At 40.0% G+C, this 18,839-nt stretch overlaps 1 protein-coding gene across 3 annotated transcripts in view; it reads left to right on the forward strand.

Annotated features, from left to right (window-relative positions):
- Positions 1–18,839, forward strand: part of ppp1r37 (protein phosphatase 1, regulatory subunit 37) — a 39,910-nt gene that overhangs the window by 12,999 nt on the left and 8,072 nt on the right. For all 3 annotated transcript variants that reach the window (XM_014022844.1, XM_014022845.1, XM_014022846.1), the window contains exons 2-4: positions 8,348–8,445; positions 15,593–15,638; positions 15,811–15,911. In XM_014022844.1, coding sequence (XP_013878298.1) covers positions 8,348–8,445; positions 15,593–15,638; positions 15,811–15,911 — 245 coding nt within the window. The remainder of the gene's footprint in view (positions 1–8,347; positions 8,446–15,592; positions 15,639–15,810; positions 15,912–18,839) is intronic.

An 18,839-nucleotide genomic window follows, 5' to 3' on the forward strand; every position in this document is an offset into this window, starting at 1 on the left:
AAAACAACAAAAAAAGAAAACGATTAATCGATTATTAAATTAGTCATCGATTATTTTAATAATCGATTAGTCGTCGATTTATCGATTAATCGTGGCAGCCCTATACGGCATAACTATTAAAAAATAAAGTCTGTTGTGAGTTGCTGTTTATTACGCAAAATTATTGTCTGCTGAGCCCTCAGTTATCCATGTAGCTCCAGATGTATARTATTTGCAGGTCAGCAGGTTTATCTGCAGCAGCCTACTGACTCAGCAGTATTTTTCACCACAATTTCACAAGTCAAATGTATCAAATACGAGCCATCCTTTGTTACTGCACCTTCACTGGAGTCCTTTCTTTCTGCTAGATCTCCTTTCTTTCTTTTTCCTGGAAAAGTATCAGCCATTACTAAGAAGGCACAACATGTTAGCACTTGGTTTCTCATCAGTCAGAACAAAGAAGAAAAAAACAGTGGTGAAGGTAGAGACGTGTTAGTGTTAAAGAGAGTAACATTTTACCATGGGCACAACTTATTTAGTACTGTTCTAGTTTTGGTTTACATCACATCTTATTGACTCTGTGATACAGAAGTAAAATAAATGTCTGCTTTAGAGTGGTTGTTGTAAAGTGACAATGTCCACAACTGATTTAAAAGATAGTGACTAAAGTTCTAAATCACACAAATACTGTTGTGATGGCAAAATGAATAAAAAGAAGTGAAAATAAAATATTATAATTAAATGTCTTCCTAAAATTGTGCAACCCTACCACTGATATTTTTGATGTTAAAATAATTTTTATCGACCTAAAAAAGATTCTTTGTATTTATTACAAAAGCATGTAATGGTATTTATTTATAATCATTTTCTCCTTTTGACTTGTAAGAGAAGCATAAACACACACCTCAGCCCACGCTTGCACTGTGGGTCAGTCTGTTCTGACATGCTGTGGGTGGTGGTGATGGAGGTAGCAGATTTTTAATGATGGTTACAGCCTCAAGACAAGTTGTCTTGCATTTTTTTGAGTGACACTTTTTTAATTATACACTGTTTGAGTTGACATACTCTTATYGCATATAACGTGATTTTTTTAAGTCTGAAGAAGCATATTTATTTACATTTTATTCCAAACAATCATACTAAAATTCATGACAGTRGAATGAGGTGCTGGAAATCATTACTTTACCTCACCAAAAAAGTGTTATGAATAGAAAAGAGGTTAAGCTTCAGCTCTCTGACTCCAAGATYCAAAACAAGCCAAATTTTCTACCAWGGTGCTGAATTACASTTTACTGATAGGGCAAAATATTAATATTACTACTGCTAGGTTGCATATAAYGTCAGGTGTGTTGTTTAATTGATCCGCCTGGAAAGTGTTTTGTTTTTACTAAATGCGTCATCCCTCCAAGACAGTTAATGATGTGCAAGTCAAGTAACAGGTTTTGCTGGTCACAATGTTGGTAAATACTTTTTTCTTCCCCAGACGTGTGCTCGTGCTTGTTGCAGCCCTGCCTGCTGTTCAGGTTGAGTAATTGATTTAAAATTTATGAGTAGTAAGCCTCCGCTGTTGCCTGCAGTTTTTCCTCGCCCTAGGATACCAACCCAGCTRGTTGTGTTCTGTCAAACAGGTGCAACAGCACTAAGAATAGCTGCATTTGCTACAATGTGCTAACAAGTGAAAATCACAATCAAGGAAAAATAACAGKTTGCATGACAGCCGTCACAGACAAGCTTGTTTTTGCAGCTTTTTTTTTTTCTTGGAACTGCAGAGGAGCAGATTATCTGTTGAAAATAGGTGAACTGCAAAAACCCCAGACATGAATGTGAACACAAACATGATTGAGATTATATGATAGCAATGACAGTGTGATTGATTAAAAAATGTAGTGAACTTTTTTGCATCAATGCGCCGTCCTTGTGTTGTATTTTCTGTCTATAGTAGCTGGTTCTGACTGTTCGAGGCAAAGACCAAGAATAACGAGGGAATAAAGGACTGCCAAAACTACTCTCTGCTCACTTTGGTGCTAGATTTTGAATTTTAAAAATTWTCAACTAACAGTTAATTGATTTGTGTCCATTTTCTTAACAACCTGAGTTTTCTCTTTCCATAACATGAAGGGCTATTTTTATATAATATGCTGAATTAAAAAAAGAAGCAAATCATTATATTTTAACAATGTGCCAGCTGTATTAAATACTGACTGAATAAACAAAAAAGTGGATTTCTCACGTTATTAAACTTGGACATTTATAAATACAGTATAACAAARCAAATCTATTAGGTTGCTGAATTGGGGGGTGGGGGCTAAAAGTATAATATATGTGAAGCAATCCACCATAAAACAGAGATGTAAAATTATTAGAATTTATTTACACTTAGAATTTATGATTTTTTTTCTTGTTTTATTTTATTTATTTATTTTTTACTTGAATGCTGCCTTTTTCTTATGGTGTTTTGTCTGAAACCATAAAAAGGTTATTTTGAACTCAAGTGGGTCTAACTTAGGGTTGGGCATAATCGTATCATGTGCAATTAATCGTCAGAAAAACAATCGGTTATTTTTTGGGACTTGACGATTAATGCGATTAATGCTACCAGGCTGCTCGCTGCTCCTCTCCACTTCAAATATGACGAACATTAAAAAAAAGTTCTGTAATTTATTTGTCTATCAACACAATTTAAAATTTGATTTATAGCCTGAAGTCTGTAATTTTGACACAATTTGGAACAGATTTTTTTTACGAAGAGCAAATCTTTCCCACTAAATTAGTCATGTGACCAGGACATGAGGGTGTCCAGGGACTCCAGGGGATAATCGTCAAATTACTCGTTATCGGCTAAATACCACAGTTAATCGTGATTATTTATTTTTTCCAATATTGCCCAACCCTARTCTAACTGGGCTCAAGGTGTTCTCTGTGGCTGGAACCTTCTGACCTCTGCGGCAACATAAACATCCTACTCTGTTCTTCAGAGCTCAGAACTGATACGTGGTTCTGTTGGACCAGCCAGCCTGGTTCTGGAGCAGGTGGGCGGGCCACGTTGTTTCCTCCCTCAGTACAGCGTCAGACCATCAAGCTCAGCTCCACGTACAAAGATTGCCTCATTTAGCCTCGAACACACCACAACTGACAAAACTAAAGACACAAAACTACACCCTAACTAAAAAATCCAARCACGCCACATTTTAAGAAAAGGGRAAAAAAAAGAGGTGCTATATAATATTTATCATAACTCAGATTTAACTTGGCCTACAACCACAATTTAAAAACTGGTTTAAAGTTTGAAGTCTACTTTTGACTCAAATTGAAACAGTTGCAGATAGGGCATATCTTTCCAGTTAGAGTGGAAATTATCAATTACTTGCATGAAACATTTTTATTAAACAATTATTCAACAATCATGAATTGATTGATTGTTTGTATCCCCTAGTTTTAAGTCCAGTTTGTTTTGTTTTAGTCTGAGAAGCAGTAGTTTGCTTCATGTGTAGGTGTTGATGAGGTGCACTGCTGTTGGAAGCAGAAACAGGATTTTCCTGAACTAATTTTTTACGTCTGACGTGTCACTGGAACTGCCTACACTTCATTGTGCTTCCTTCTATATCATGAAAAAAATTGTAAGGCAATATCCTTATAGCTCACAGACTGCGTTTTTAAAATTTTTTAAGGGAAAAACCCTGGATCAAATGGATATGATGGAAGAAGAGGATAATAAGTCTACATAACTTCATTTACCTTGTTGACCTGAGTCATCAGTCCAGGAAGTGTTGTGACAGTGTTTTTRTTTTCCTTCTCACAAGCTCAGCTCAGGCAGGAGCACGTGATTCAGCTTTAGGTTTTGTTGTAACAGTGCATGCATAATGGCAGCCAGCAACTGTAATGAGGAAAATCAGCATCTAYTGCTGTGTTGTTAAGAAGTTTTTAATGAGCCAGAGCGGAGATGTCTCTTCTCTCCTGTTCCTTCCACTGCAGAAATATCATCAGCTTGTCTCTAATTTGTCATTTCTAGAACTGAGATGTCATCTGCTGAGGCGATCATTTCATCCAGCTGGCAGCTGGTGCTGACTCTGGGGGCAGATTTAAAAATAGGCACGTTTTTAGAAATAACTGGACACTTGCTCATTTTTCAGTTTTGGGCTTGTTGTGTTTATTTTGATTATAAAGAGTAGAAGGAGCAGACATGCTGGAAAATACAGCAAAGGAATGCCAGACAGTCGTATGTCCCACCTGTGCTTGACCATTGGGTCACCCTCACCTATTTAAGCCCAAAGTGCTTTCCTTCTTCCTGAACATGATCAGAACTTGATACAGAAAAAGGACAGAGATTGTAACACTTTTAGGTTTGTTTGCCTGTGACTTTCTCTTTTATATCTAAACTAAGGCCATAATTCTCCTCAACATGTCAAGCTTCACCAGTGTTTATCTTTTTGCTTGTTTGTATTTCCTGTTTGTRTTTTTCATGTTTCCTTTTCTAGATTTCAGAGCCTGTTTTCTGTAATATTTTTGCTTTCACTCCTGCATGTGCTTTCCTATATTGTTTGCTTCTTGCATGTGCTTTGGTTAAGAGGCCACCACATTTTGCTCTGTAACCCGACTGTCACAGGAAACTGTGTAGCAGCTCGGTGTTCAGTCTTGTAATCTGGAGGCTGCAGGTTCGAACCCAGGTTGCATCAGGAAGGGCATTCGACTTAAAACAATTGTCAAATCTTTCATGTGAAAAAGGGAGCAACCAAAAGAACAACAACAACGTGAATGTCACAGATGTGGTTTGGGGCAGTCTTCTTGGCTTCCTCTCTCCTCCTGTGTGCCTCCTCATCACCGCTCCGTTTGTGCATGTTGCAGCAGAGTGCAATAAAACAAGGACAGAGCAAGCAGAAATGTAGGCAGCAGCTGTAACTCAGCTTTTAATGACTCTGCTTGCTTAAAGTCATTATCTCTGTCTTCTTTTTGCGTCTATTTTTTGTTTTGTTAAATTATTTTTGTTAAAGTGTTTAATTACAACCCCCTTGTACAACTTTCCAGATCCCAGCAGTGATAGTATTTTCTTTTATTACAACAAGCACATCCTTTGTCCCTCTTAATTCTGTTTCTGTCTCTCTCTCTCTCTCTCTCTCTCTCTCTCTCTCTCTCTCTCTCTCTTTCTCATATCCCTTTTCGTTCTCTAATTAATAAGCTGTGTAAAAATACCCCATATTAAGCATTAAACCCTCCCCACCCCAAACCCCACCTTCCCTCAGGAAATGTTTACTCGCACACTTGCTCCACAGCAACTCTGCACAATAACACTTTTCCAAGGACAGTTTGTTCACTGGAAATCACAGGCTGTTCCTGACTTTAAAAAAAGTGCTCTCTTGTGCACAGGTCAGAGTCACATTCAAATTAAATCCACAGAGATGTGTCCAGATTATTTGCTTTTTTGAGTGAGCTGCCCAAATTAGCAGCAACTGAGTCAAAGACACTTATTGTCAAGAGGGTACTTATTAAGGCTAGAAAGTAATTACTGCTGTTCAAGATATAATTGAACTGCAGTAATAAATCAGTGAATGTTAAGAGCACACGTTTGGCGAGAGTGGTGCTCTTTTTCTCATGGGTCATAGAGAAAATGCATTTTCATGCCTGAAGTAAGGTGGGGGATCTGTTTCTTGCTGAAGCATCAGTGAATCTGGTCGAAGCCCCTCCACAGTTGTGGAGGACGAAATGCCTCAAATATTTTGGATGTTGCACCTCTCTGAATCATTTCATGGCGAGRCAGAGCTCATGATGAGGATTAAAGCGCAACAGCTTAAATGACATTCTTATAAGCTGCAGAATATGTTTTAAACAAGTTCTGGAAAATTATAACTGTTCACGTTTACAAAAATAAGACGTATAACAACAACGTTTTTCAGGGGGGAAAAAATCCAAACGAGTGGAAGTATATTAAACAGTGTCTCTTTTTTTCTGCCGTAGCACAAAGAAGAAAATAAGACAATAAAAGTATTTAATAAATAAATGTAAAAAATAGGGTTAGCTTGTGATCAGCTTGCACCCTTTATGGCAGAATTTTTGCGATAGTTTTGTAATGATTCAAACCTGCACTTGCCAATTAGAAACGTTTATTTCCCATTTCCATAGCCTCATTCAGACACTTTGTCACTGTGGGCTGTTCATAAACATGTACAGCAGGTCTCGTTAAAGAATCAGACTGGTCTGGGTCTGAAAACAAGGAATGCATTTTTTTTTCCCACACACCATAGTGCTGCACGCTCTGCATCATTTATCTGTAGATTTTTAACTTAAAATGTGAGTTACTTTAATGAGAAACTGTGGGAGATGATTGATTGTAGAGATGAATGGAGCTGAACAGTAAAGGGCACAGGTTCTCACCTTGGCAAAATCAAAATGTTGACTGCAGCAATAGTCAGCTTTATTCAAAGAAACAGCCAACTGTTCAAACACTAACACACTGAATGCGTTTGTCGGCTGAGGCTTAAAAACTTGTTTTTTATGTACTTTGTTTATTATCTGTATATTTTTTTTATTTATTTATTTCGAACAGACATTAAAACAATYAAAAAGAAAAGAAAATAGAATGAAACAAACTTAAGAAATAAAATGTAAAACAAATTATTTTGCCCGTGTGACATGCAAAATTTTATATTTTCTGTTCGTCTATTTCATCTCTGTGTCTGTTTCTCGGCTTGAGCGCTGCGCTTCACCTTTCAGCTGAGTTTTCAGCCAGAKGAGAACAGTGGTTTTTGAGTGTTTTCCAGTCATCTGACTGGAGTTAGCCTCCTGCAACAGTCTGGGATGGCAACTGCACCAAACCCACTCAGAAACCAAGAACAATACCTTCTTTTTTTGCTGACTTAAGTAGAGGCACTTCTAAAGGGGCTACAATYGCTGATGTCAGACAAGCACTCCCTGAGGCCTGAACACCAATAAGTCACAATTAAGTCGTCGTATTCTCATTGTGTCTCCGTTTTACACTTTTTTAAAGTTATGTATAAATATTCTGCAACAGGGTAGATTAATCTCTCTTTTAAAGATTTGTGAGATGATTAAAGATGGTTTGTTTTAATGATTTTGAGTTTCCCAAAGGATTGGATATCAGAACCACTGTGCTTTTACTGATGTTAGAACTCTGACCAACAATTTTGTTATTTTTTTATTATTTGTTTTACCGTTGTTTTACCAGGCAAATTCCATTAAGATCGCTGATCTTTTTTGCAAGAGGCGGCCTTGGCCTGAAGACAATCTATTGTACATATTTTGTGTTGTGGGGGGAACCAGAGTACCTGGGGAAAACGCACACAAGCATGAGGAGAACATGCAAACTCCACACAGAAAGACCCCACGTCCAAACTGGGGATCAGACCCTGTGAGGCGGGAGTGCTAACCACTGAGCCGTCGTGTTGCCACCAATTATGCATGACTCGGTGATTACAAAATTTCAATGTGGCAACTAACATTATGGGATAAGTGTTTGCCAACAAGTAATGTTCACACAACCATGTTAGCGTTTTGTATGTACAGTTAAGCTTGGTTTATACTTAAAGTCGCACGGCTTGATTCCCCCGCTGATTGACAAAAAATTGCGTAACTTTCGTCTGCTATCCTGCTGCTATCCCCCGGTGACAGCTGTTGTGTACGTTGCCCCCAGTCAAAACGCTGCACTACGGACCTTGTGGCCCACTGTGTAACTGGTCAGAACTTAGTGGGCGTGTTTGTTCATGTGGAGCAGGACCAGAACAGGACTCTGAGCAGCTCTTCCTTCTGTATGTCATTTTGCTGATAATTATCTCTTCTCTGAAGCCAGTTGTTAAATAAGTAAGATGAACAGCTTTGATGAGCAGCTGGTTTGATCCTATTGAACACATGAGCATGCATCTGATATTTGTTTATTTTTATATCGCCACTTTGGGGTGGGGACATGTTAAGGAGCTAAACTCCAAAAACCTTTCATTCAGTTTTAATGTGGATACCCTCAAATGAAACCTGAAAGTCTGGATTTTGTGTCCTTCTCCATTGTTTAACTATAACTTGAATATGTTTCAGTAAACCGGTAAAAAAAAAAACATACATTGTGTCCAAATGGATGTGGGCCTAATTGTATTTTAATGGTCACATCCAAACTTTACACACTTTTTAAACCAAACCTTTTACACTTTTCTGACATGTTGTTGCATCAGTCATATTAAGCAATCATAAAATCTGTCTTGAACCTCCTGGACATGGATGGYTAACTTTTCTTTCATTGCATTTTCACTTGAGTCTGATTTTTTTTTCTTTGTGTGTGAATTTGTCTGTTTACCCCCTTGAGAATGACAAAAATGCAGAGAAAATGCTTCTCTAACCTTTTGATTGCTTTCTTTCTTCTGTTTTGCAGCTCATAATGTGACGGTGGAAGAGATCCTCTCTTCCTATAAACAGGCCTGTCAGAAACTTAACTGTAAGCCTATACCCAAAGTGCTCAAACAGATTCAGGTAAGGATCAACCTTACAAACATACACACACAAAGCAACAAATAAAACGTAGGACTTTAAAGCCTCACACCTCTAAAATGCTAAATCCCGATTTCTTATTTTTTAAATGTTGTTGAACTTATAGTGTGCTGTTCTTCTGCACTGATGTCCTTTCTGACTGCAGACACTGATACTGTAGAAGGGAGGTTTTTCAGGATGGCACATTGAGCTCAAGTGTTTAATTGTACCCTGGAGATCTTTTTACATTTAATCCTTCAAAGCAAACAAGCATATGATTCCTGAAAAGCTCTCACCTAAATATAAATTAACAATTTTTCTTCTTCTTTTCACATAAAAATAAAGTCTGGTTTTTAAAATTATTATTTTATTACATCAGTTGAATAATTGTCATATGTTTAATGGGTTCAATTTTGATGTGGAATTTTTTTATATATCTATTCATTATTTTTGCAAACTATCCAGCAGCTGTTAGTTGTTACTTTTGTTAATAGAGGTGGATGGTTTTAATTTAATCATTTCATGGCTTCATCTGTAGTGGGGATTAACTAGGACCTTTATTTGGGCTTTTTTCAGGTTATTAGTCACAACAGACAGTGTTTAAATGGTATGGCTCAGATAGTCATGAAATCCCTTTGTGTAAGTAGTTCTTCATATCTATTGAAGGAAGCCTCAGGGCTATTTATTTGTGTGTATTTTGGGCCTTTGTGTGTGAACTGATACACATGCCTTTTTGTCTCACTGTAGTTGAAGTGTTTCCTCTGTCAAATATGTTTTTGTAGTGCAGAGCAGGAAAAMGAGGAAATGGGAAGACGTGGCCAGACAAAACAAAAAGGCCTTTTCAGACGCCTGGTTGGGGGAAAAAAACGAGATTATTGTCCACCTGTAACTCAGTCTGGATGACACTTGAAACCTAATATGTAGCTCATACAAAGTCCACATGTCAGAAAGCAAAAGAAAATGTTCAAACTGAGTTGCTTAATGTGTAATAATGTAAAATGGCTCAGTTTATTCAGATGCTTCTGAAAAGACCAAGTGATCTCTTCAGCTGCAGCTTAACGCTGTGATGTGAATATCCACAAGTAGCTGAGATGTTATCCCAAACTCTCAGCTGACCAGGCAAGTGGTGACTTTTTTTGTGTAGCTAAATGTGTGCTTATCTGGTGATCTTTTTGATTCAACACTGTTGCTCATTAGCTTGTAGATACAATTTCACAAAACTCAAAAAGGCTCGGGCTTGTTTTTACAGTGTGTGCACTGTAGCTGCAAAACCCAGCTCTGTTTCAGAGTCCTACTTGTTGCACAGTGAGTCTGGTGGGAGGAAGGTGGTAGGCAGTCATATTTGCATAGTGTTATTAGACTGCAAGTATTTAGCTTATTGCTGGAACAGTAGTGAGAGTTCATTTCCACACTTAGAGAAAATAATGCCAGTCTTTGTTGAAATGTGACATTTCCATATTCAGTTTTTCTGTCTAGAGCCAGGACAGTCTGTTGGTCTACTAGCAGCCACTGTTCATTTCTGCTTAGTCATCCCTGCAGTTTGCAGCTACATAAACAAGCCACATGGCTGTCCAAGTGAGTGGTGATCAGTGAGATGTGTTCAACCATCTACTACTACGTACCATTTATTACTTCCCTTCCTTCACTCTAAATACTTTCTTTATTAGGTCTAACTGGTTTCTGCACTTGGTTCATTGCCAGTGACCTTACAGGTTCTTATTACCACCTGTGGTAATATGTTTGTTTGTTTTTCAAGGGTCTCCATTTAGCAGATACATGTTGAATGCCTCCACAGAAACTCCCACTGGAGTCTTAAAACATGGATGCTTGGCCACATTTTTGCGGTGCCATTTTCTGTTGGAACAAGTCGTTTTTCTCATTATACAATTCTTACATTCACGTAGGGTGCAAAGGCCCTGAAGTCCCTGAAGGCTGACACCATTTAAGTGGCATGAAATTGTAAATCTTGCGCAAAATCTTCTGCTGCCTCAGCTTCTGTATATCCACACTTGATCTGCAGACACAGGCACCTGATCAGTGGAGCAGCTGCACCCTCAATTGTCAAAGTGGAGTGCAAATTTACGTTTTTGCTTCCCCTCCATTGATGCCCACACCTGGTGTAGGTGAAAGTGAAAAATGAGTAAAATGTGGGTTTGTTTTAACTGRCGTAATAGCTACAATATCTAAAACATATCACATACAGTTTTTACAATATCAAGCAGCCCTGTTTAAAAATATGTTAGTACTCTGAGCAATGAGACAAATACAGAGCTAAAATTCTCTGTCATCTGATAAACCATTATCTTTCACTACATCAAACAACTACATTTTTAGTTGTTGAATTGGTAATCATATTCATTAACTATATTCTCAGTTGTCTTCCCCCAGAGCCTAACTGCATATACCCTCTGTACAAAAAAACTACAATATTCATTCACTTAGTTTAAATTTTTTCCTGTACATCACTATCAGGTGACCAGAACATAAAGTTTTAGTGGCACCATTAAAGTCAAATCTATTGAACTGAGGTAGAGACTGCACTGATGATCAGTCAGCTCAAATGTGCATGCATTAATTTTTCTTTTAAATTGTTTTACAAATTGTAATCAGAAACTGGTATAGGTTTGTTGTCCTGTTTGTATCTTGCAGGACAGCTTTGTAGATGAATTATTTGTCGAATAAGCTCATGTTTTTGTGGGACTGTTTGCATCACTGCAGTCAGCCATGGCAGTGAGGCAGAAGGACAGGGGCTACAGAGTTCATCCTGAATGGACTGGACCGTCATCTAGAGACGGGAATTTGCTGCTGCATAGTTTTGAGGGCGACACTGTGTTTGTTTTATGTTTGTGCTGGTAGTTTAATTTTTTAGACAGGTTAAGAGATTAAATACCACTTGTCAATCAAATGTTGTGGACTACATTGGAGATTGTAAAGGTATATTACCAACAGGGTTAAAGAATGTACAGTCGAGACGCATAAAAGTAGCATTTTTTAATGATTAGTTTTGTTTATGTGTGAATATGTCCACAGTGTCTCGCTTATAAAACGTAAGGTTATGAATATAACCACGGTTCCTTGAAGGAATGGAACGAAGTACAACACACAGTTGTATATGGGACACGCGCGCCCTCGCGCACCTGGCTGAAGCCACCTCTAACCACGTCTTTAGACCGGTGACGTGGTGACGTTGAACGTCGGGAGACAGGCTCCGCCTTCACCCTATAAGTTCGGAGTCACCAGCGTCATTACTCAGTTAGATACCGCCCTTCACCGAGCCTTTGTGATGCGGGGACAACAAGGTGTTGTACTTCGTTCTATTCCTTCAAGGAACCGTGGTTATATTCATAACCTTACGTTCCTTTTCAGTCATTTCACTCAGTACAACACAGTTGTATATGGGACTTGTCAAAGCGCCTCGCAGAGCAGTATCAGACCTGAGTTAAGTAGTGTGCCTGAGTAAGTACTGTACTAATGCAGAGCTTTGGACCCGGCAGAAAGTACAGAATGAGCCACTGAAGGTGCTGTTACATCCAGGCTGTAAAATCGTGCAACTGTGTTTGGTGAGGCCCAGCTGGCCGTGGCACAAATGTCACTCACAGGTTTAAAAAGGGCCCAAGATGTCGCTACACCCCTGGTGGAGTGAGCTTTAACTCCAAGAGGGATTGGAAGGTTTTTGCTGCTGTATGCTTGCAAGATGGCCTCTACAAACCAGTGAGAGAGTCTTTGTCTAGAAAGAGCTTTACCTCTGTGTGGGTTAGCAGCAGCCACAAACGGTGAAATACTACTGTTTACTACTGAAATCATGGAAGCCATCATTCCCAGTAACTGTAGTACGGTTTTGAAGCTCAGTTTGCGTCCCAGTTGAAACTGAGCTAAGCAGCGATGAAATGCTGCCACTCTGTTTTCTGAGAGGCGAGCCCTGCTTGACAAGGAGCAGATTTGTAGTCCGAGGGACAAAAACTGCTGACTTGGTGTTAATAGACTTTTCTGCGTGTTTACTAAAAACCCTAAAGCCTGAATGTRTGACAGAACCTGAGACAGCTGATCTAATGTTTGCTCCTTGGAGCTTGCGATCAGAGCCCAGTCATCTAAATATGCTAACAGACGGACCCCCCTTTCCCTGAGAGGAGTCAACGCAGCTTCTAACGCAGGTTCTATTCGAACCTGAGATATTTTCTGTGCTCCGGGTGAATCGCTAGGTGAAAATAGGCGTCTGTTAAATCGATGGTCGCAAACCAATCACCCGGGCTGATCGAATGAATTAGCTGTTTGAGCGTTAACATTTTGAACCTGTAGGTTTGAAGGTACCGGTTTAACACTCTCAGATCCAAAATAAGCCGCAGGCCTCCCCCTTTCTTCGGAACAAGAAAATAACGGCTGCACAGACCTTTTTGTGTTCCTGCAGCTGGAACCACTCGAATAGCTCTCTTTGTTAGCAACGTGCAAATTTCCTCTCTTAAAATGGCGGCTGCCTTGTTTGTCACCACTGTGTTTACAGTGGCCCGAAAGCGAGGCGGCCTGACGCGGCACTGCAGCCTGTAACCCATAGCAACAGTTCTTTGTACCCATGGAGAGGGTGCGCATGTGTGCCAGAGAGGGAGTCACGTTGCTAAGTGACTGACTGTTGGAGACGTGTCGCTGCTGCCCTCCACTGGATGGGGAAGGAACAACATTATTGACTGTCGCCCGCAGCTTATTGTGTTCGTTTGTGCACAAAGATAATTCTTTAATGACACATTGAAAACATTTGCAGAACTGTTTATTAAAGTTTTGCATTTTAAAACACAATTTACATCCAGGGAGGGGGCTACATGTTTTTGTTTATTTTTCGGGACATTAACAGAGGAGACTGAACATTTGAAACCCGACGCCTCTTGGGGCCGTTTTCTGAAACACAAACCTTTAAATGTCTTTTCAACTACAGCTGAACATTGTCTCTCTGTTTTTGAAGTCCCTGTGAAGACAGTCCTGCTGTTAGGAGGACTTTGACTTCTTCTTCCGAGCCGCTGAACTGTCCTGCTGACTCGGAGGGGGGCCTTTGCTCCATGCCGATTGACGGGGAGGCTGCGGCTTGCTGGAAGGTTCGGCGGCCTGGGCCTTTGAAGTCCCGGGCGTCGCCGCCTTCTTGAACGGAGGAGGATGAGCTTTGAGGATGGCTTTGTAGATTTTCTCCAGCTGTGCCCAAGAGAATCTGCAGGGCTTGGAAGGGAGCAGGGTGGGCCCGCTCACACCCTGGTTGTGAGACGGAGCCAAATAAGCGGCTAAAGAAGGCTCCATCGGAGGGATGCCCACCAGGCCTGCTTGGTCTGCATCTTCCACGTCCAAGTACTGACCCTGTCCAGGCACGAAGGCGCGGATGGACAGTGGTTTGCTCCAGGAAGACGTCAGCTCMGACACAAAGTCTGGAAACATAGGCAGACGGTGCTTCACATCAGCCGGTTCAGACGGGAGATAAAACCCTGCGAACCTCGACGGCTTTTGAGCAGGTGGRGGGTCGGGCCACTGTACCTCCAGTTTAGCAGCAGCTCGGCGGCACAGAGACAAGATGGACGAATCCTGGTCCACCCTCTCAGCAGCGGGCATGGAGTGAGCTGGACACGGCTCCTCGTCGTCTTCATACAGACTGAGAACCTCCTGCTCCATCTGCAGAACATCGTCCTCCTCTTGGTTTAGATCCAGTAGAAACTGRGTCTCGCCCCCCTCGATGTCGGGTGAGGCCGCCTCGTGCTCCATCTGGTCCGCCCAGCTAGCAGCGGGGGCTTCGACCGCCGAATCCTCGTCTTCGTCGGACTGAGCCGTCTGGCTGGATTCGGAGAGCAGCGGGTCTTGTCGGAAAACAGCAGTTTCCCCCAGCATTTTCTCCAGGAATTTCACTCTCCTCTCCAGTGTCGGGATGCGAAAGTCCAGCACAGGCCCGGCAGGACTCGAGCCCGTCGAGCGTGAATGATTCCTAGGCAGGCCGGGCAGGCCTCATGCTGGTCCTTCTCATGAAGCTTAAAGCCGCACCCCTGAGGACAGGGGTGAACAGAAGACTTCGGCTTCTTCGAAGGTGGTTTTGTGCTCATCGTGAACCACAAAACAGATTTTCAGCAGAAAATAAAGGTCATTTAAGTAGCGTCGAGCAGCAGACATACGAACCAGCAGGTAACACGGTTAGCACCAGTAAAGCTAGCCTAAGAACCTTAGAAGCTGAGCTAACTAGCAGCAGCTAYGTGAGCTCAGGTTTAGAGGTGACTATCGCGAGGTGAAGGGCGATAGAACAGAGTAATGACGCTGGTGACTCCGAACTTATAGGGTGAAGGCGGAGCCTGTCACCAGACGTTCAACGTCACCACGTCACTGGTCTAAAGACGTGATTAGAGGTGGCTTCAGCCAGGTGCGCGTGTCCCATATACAACTGTGTGTTGTACTGAGTGAAATGACTGAAAAGGAACTCAAGGTTCCACACGGGGAAACTTTGCTTTTAATTCTGCTTCAAACTGTGCAAGTCTCTTAGTCATGTTGAAGTTTTCAAATGAACTTGTGTGGTTTGCAGTTTAGTTTCCCTACACACCTGTGCTGCTTTGAATTTAAGCCCACCTTTTGATTTACTTTTATTTAAATGGTTCCACTCTGCTGCGATTCAAATGTTTCATGTCATGGCCACTTTATGAAAGTGTAGCCATCAAACCATGAGAAGCATTTTGCAGTGAATTAGCCATGGAAAATGTACCTTTAACAACACTTTAAAAATATTTTTATTCTGCTGTGTTTTAGGAAGAGTAGAAAAACAAAACTAAAGCAACATCATTTTTGGTTTGAGTTTGATTTAAAAAAGAGCAAGTGGAAAAAATGTACCAGTTTAACAAAATCAGAGGCTCAGTTTGTCATGCACCTGAAATGACAACATGCAGCAAAAAGGAGAAAGCCATATGTAATTTACTGACTTATCAAAGTCAGTTGAGCTCAGTCAGCAACAGCAAAAGAAAATGTTTGTAGCTAATAGTTTATCTTAGTTTGCACAACATTTGTGCCTTATCTCCTCCAGTGATTTATTGAATCGCTTCTCCTGTGATATAAAAGGTTCAACATGTGAAAAGCAAAGTCTGCTTCAATAAGAGAATACACAAAGTGAACTCAACCTGACTCACTTTGTTTTTTGTTTTTGTAGGAACTTAAAGACCTGACACAAAGAAATGATTGCTTAGATCTAAAAGGTAAGCACTAAAAAGCATCAGTCATGTATTAAGCATTTACTGTGTCTGTAGTTACACGTTGTAAAATAAACTGTCAATGCTAAGATTTTACTTTTAAGAATACGTATTTACAAAGCTATGGTGTTAACTGTTTTTGAAAATAGTAAATTAAAATCTCTGCTCATGTCTTCAGGTGAGAAGCTGGACCACAAAACCTGCGAGTCTCTGGAGGAGATTTTAAAGAGAGTCCAATTTAAACTTATCGACCTGGAGCAGACCAACCTGGATGAAGATGTAAGATCAGAACCTAAAAACTTTCATCCTCTGTCTTTCTACATTCGGCCTCCCTGTGATCATCTTTTCCACTGTTGCAATTCTGGCAGGATATGGAGTGTTTGTCCTGATCTTCTCTGATTATCCCAGATGTCCACTTGTGTAAACACTGTAGGAGATGTTTTGGCTCCAGACATGCGCAGACAGCTAGCGCTGTAGTGTGAAGCGTGTGTGTCATACAGACGAAAGCAAGATACACAGAACAAGCTTCTTTGACTGAAAGGTTTATGTAAATTATGGCGTAACATTTTAATCTTGTTGTATCGCCAGGTTTACACAAGGTGCAGAAAGGTTCATAACACGACAAATGCACAAAAACTGTGACACACAGTTGGCATTTTGGAAAAAACATGCAAACAGGAACTCTTGAAAGTTATAAATTGAAACATCTGCAGATATATTTAAAAATTAAAATWAAAATATACAAAAGTATGAAACAAAGTTAGTCAATCTGATTTATGATCTGCTTGTTTTAGGAGTTATGGTGAGAACAGAATATCCTAAAGAGTGTTTTAGTCCAACAGTTGATGGGAAGGTACTGTTGGACCAATGTGGACCAAACTTCCAGTTAGAGGGGAGTATTTCTTTAAGGATGTTTCAAAGGTAGAAGGGGTCATCTATAATCTTTCAGGCCTGCCTCAGTGTCTTGGAGGTGTACAGATCTGGAGCGAGAGCAGTTTGTAGCCATGTCACTTTCCCAGCAGAACCCCTGACCTGTAGCGGTCTCGTTTTGTTTTTGGCAGTGGCCGCAGCGTATCAGACCATGACTGAAATAGTGAGGATGAATTCATCAAATGATTCAATAATTTCTTTATTCATTTTCGCTGCAGCTGTTTTTTCACCACATTTGCTAATTATATTTCTCAGAGATGCCTGTAGATTAGAGGATTTTTGGACAGACCCCCACTTTAGCAGTGTAGTGTGGCTGTATTTCAAATAAATCCAAAATATCCTAATAAGTCCATCCTGTTTTGTTTATCCTTTGTGCATTCTGTGGAAAAGGCTTGTGAACATATTTAGCAAAGCAAGAGTTGGCAGGAAATAAAACGAGATAACAGCAGCGGTCGTTTGAATCAGTACTGAAAGAAATATTCAAAGCATTTAGTTTAAATGTCAAATGCCAGCTCACAGCAGCCTGCATCAGTAGTTACAAAGTTATCCTTCTTTAAAAAAAGAGACATTTTAAAAACATCTAATTAAGTTTTTACCTGTTGTTCTTGAAATCAGTGTTTGTGGAGCTCTTTTTGTCACACTGCTTGAACTTATAAGGCTGTATTTTCTGCCCCACTCTGTGTCATAAATGCGTCATCACATTTACGTCAGTTCTCAAATTCCACTTTTTTATTTAATTGCTTGTTCCAACTGGCTTACTTTGTAACTCTTTACCTGAACAGGTGTGTGACATGCTTCAGACAAAATGAAACACAACAGGAAGAGACGGCTGCGTCAGCGCTCTTATTTTCTCTGCAGTTGATTTTAGACAGAACAGAGCTGAGCAAAATTTAAACTATCCAACCCTTCTGTAACCCTTGGCTGTGTTTTCTTAAAGTTTTTAGAATCACATGGTAGTGTTATAAAGGCTCATTTTAAAATTATGTTAACGATTATTTTTACTGTGTTGGCTTTGTTCATGCCTTCATTCATAGCAAATTATAAAAGATACAGTTTCCATTCTTTGGCTAGTCAAAAAAGATTAAAAAGCAGGAATATGTTGGTAGGTTAGAAAACACAAAACAAAGTACTAATAGACCAGTGTTAATTCTGTTTTATTTTAAAGTAACATTGTGAACATATTGCCATTTTTGCAATTAATATAAAAGAAAAAACTGTTTAAATTTGACATTTCTTCGGTGAATGCTGCAGGAGTTGAGTGAAGTTAAAGTTGAGGACACAGAGATGCAGAGGTGGAAATTTTTTTCTACTTTTACATGGCTCAAATCAGAGACAGCATTAATTTTTTCCCTAAATTTATGCCTTAAATATTTGCAATCAAGCACAAAACGAGGCTTAATTTTTCTAACATTTTCTACAAATAAGCGATATGTATTTTCCAGGCACTTAGTTCAGTTCTATACCACAGGCACTGTTTCTTTCARTTGTTATAAAAATGCTATATATATCAAAAATAAATTTGACTTTCCYTCATAGCCTATATAAACATCYTGAAATTGGCCTYTGCCTCTTTTAAAAWCCTCCTACCATTTCGAACACTCCCACTTCAGCACATTTTTAAATGATACATTGAGGAAGGAGTGCTCTGTGGGGCAGGACCTCRGCTGTGGACTGAGCTCCAGGGAGGGGCTATGTAYAAATAGGCAGATCTTTGTAGCAGCAAGTGTTTAGGCAGCTTCACATGACTACCACAGGAGATTATAGGATTTCACGAACATGCATGAATGAGTCAAAGCGTAATATAAAGCTCAAAAAAGTCGATTTTTGCATAACACCCCCCACCCCTTAAAGAAAATGCCAATAAACAAAATAAAACYGTTTTGATTTATAAGACTCTACCCTCCACAAAATCCAAACAAATGGCATTTGAATCATTTTTTTAACCAATTTAAAGCACTTTGCTGGAAAGATGCATGAAGTTGCTGAATGAGTCAGCAGTTGAGTCACCAGAGTCGAGTCCCGCCTCGGGCTCTGATGAAATGAGACTGTGAAAAGAGGAATTATGAGAGAAGCGCYGCTGATTGAGCTGAGTTTGGAAGAACGGGGGATAAATCACACATTGAATTGGTGAAAGGATGGGTTCGTTTTTATTTTTAAGTGGGTGTGCGAGGGATAGAGTGGATGATTTCATTTGGCAGAGACTCGTCTGTGCAGCGTTGGTGCTTTGTTAGGAAGGAGTTGGGAGGATAAAAGAAGAGGAGCAGTTTGGTAGAGAGA

This window comes from Austrofundulus limnaeus, unplaced genomic scaffold (assembly GCF_001266775.1).
Source record: "Austrofundulus limnaeus strain Quisiro unplaced genomic scaffold, Austrofundulus_limnaeus-1.0 Scaffold344, whole genome shotgun sequence".
Classification (NCBI taxonomy): Eukaryota; Metazoa; Chordata; class Actinopteri; order Cyprinodontiformes; family Rivulidae; genus Austrofundulus; species Austrofundulus limnaeus.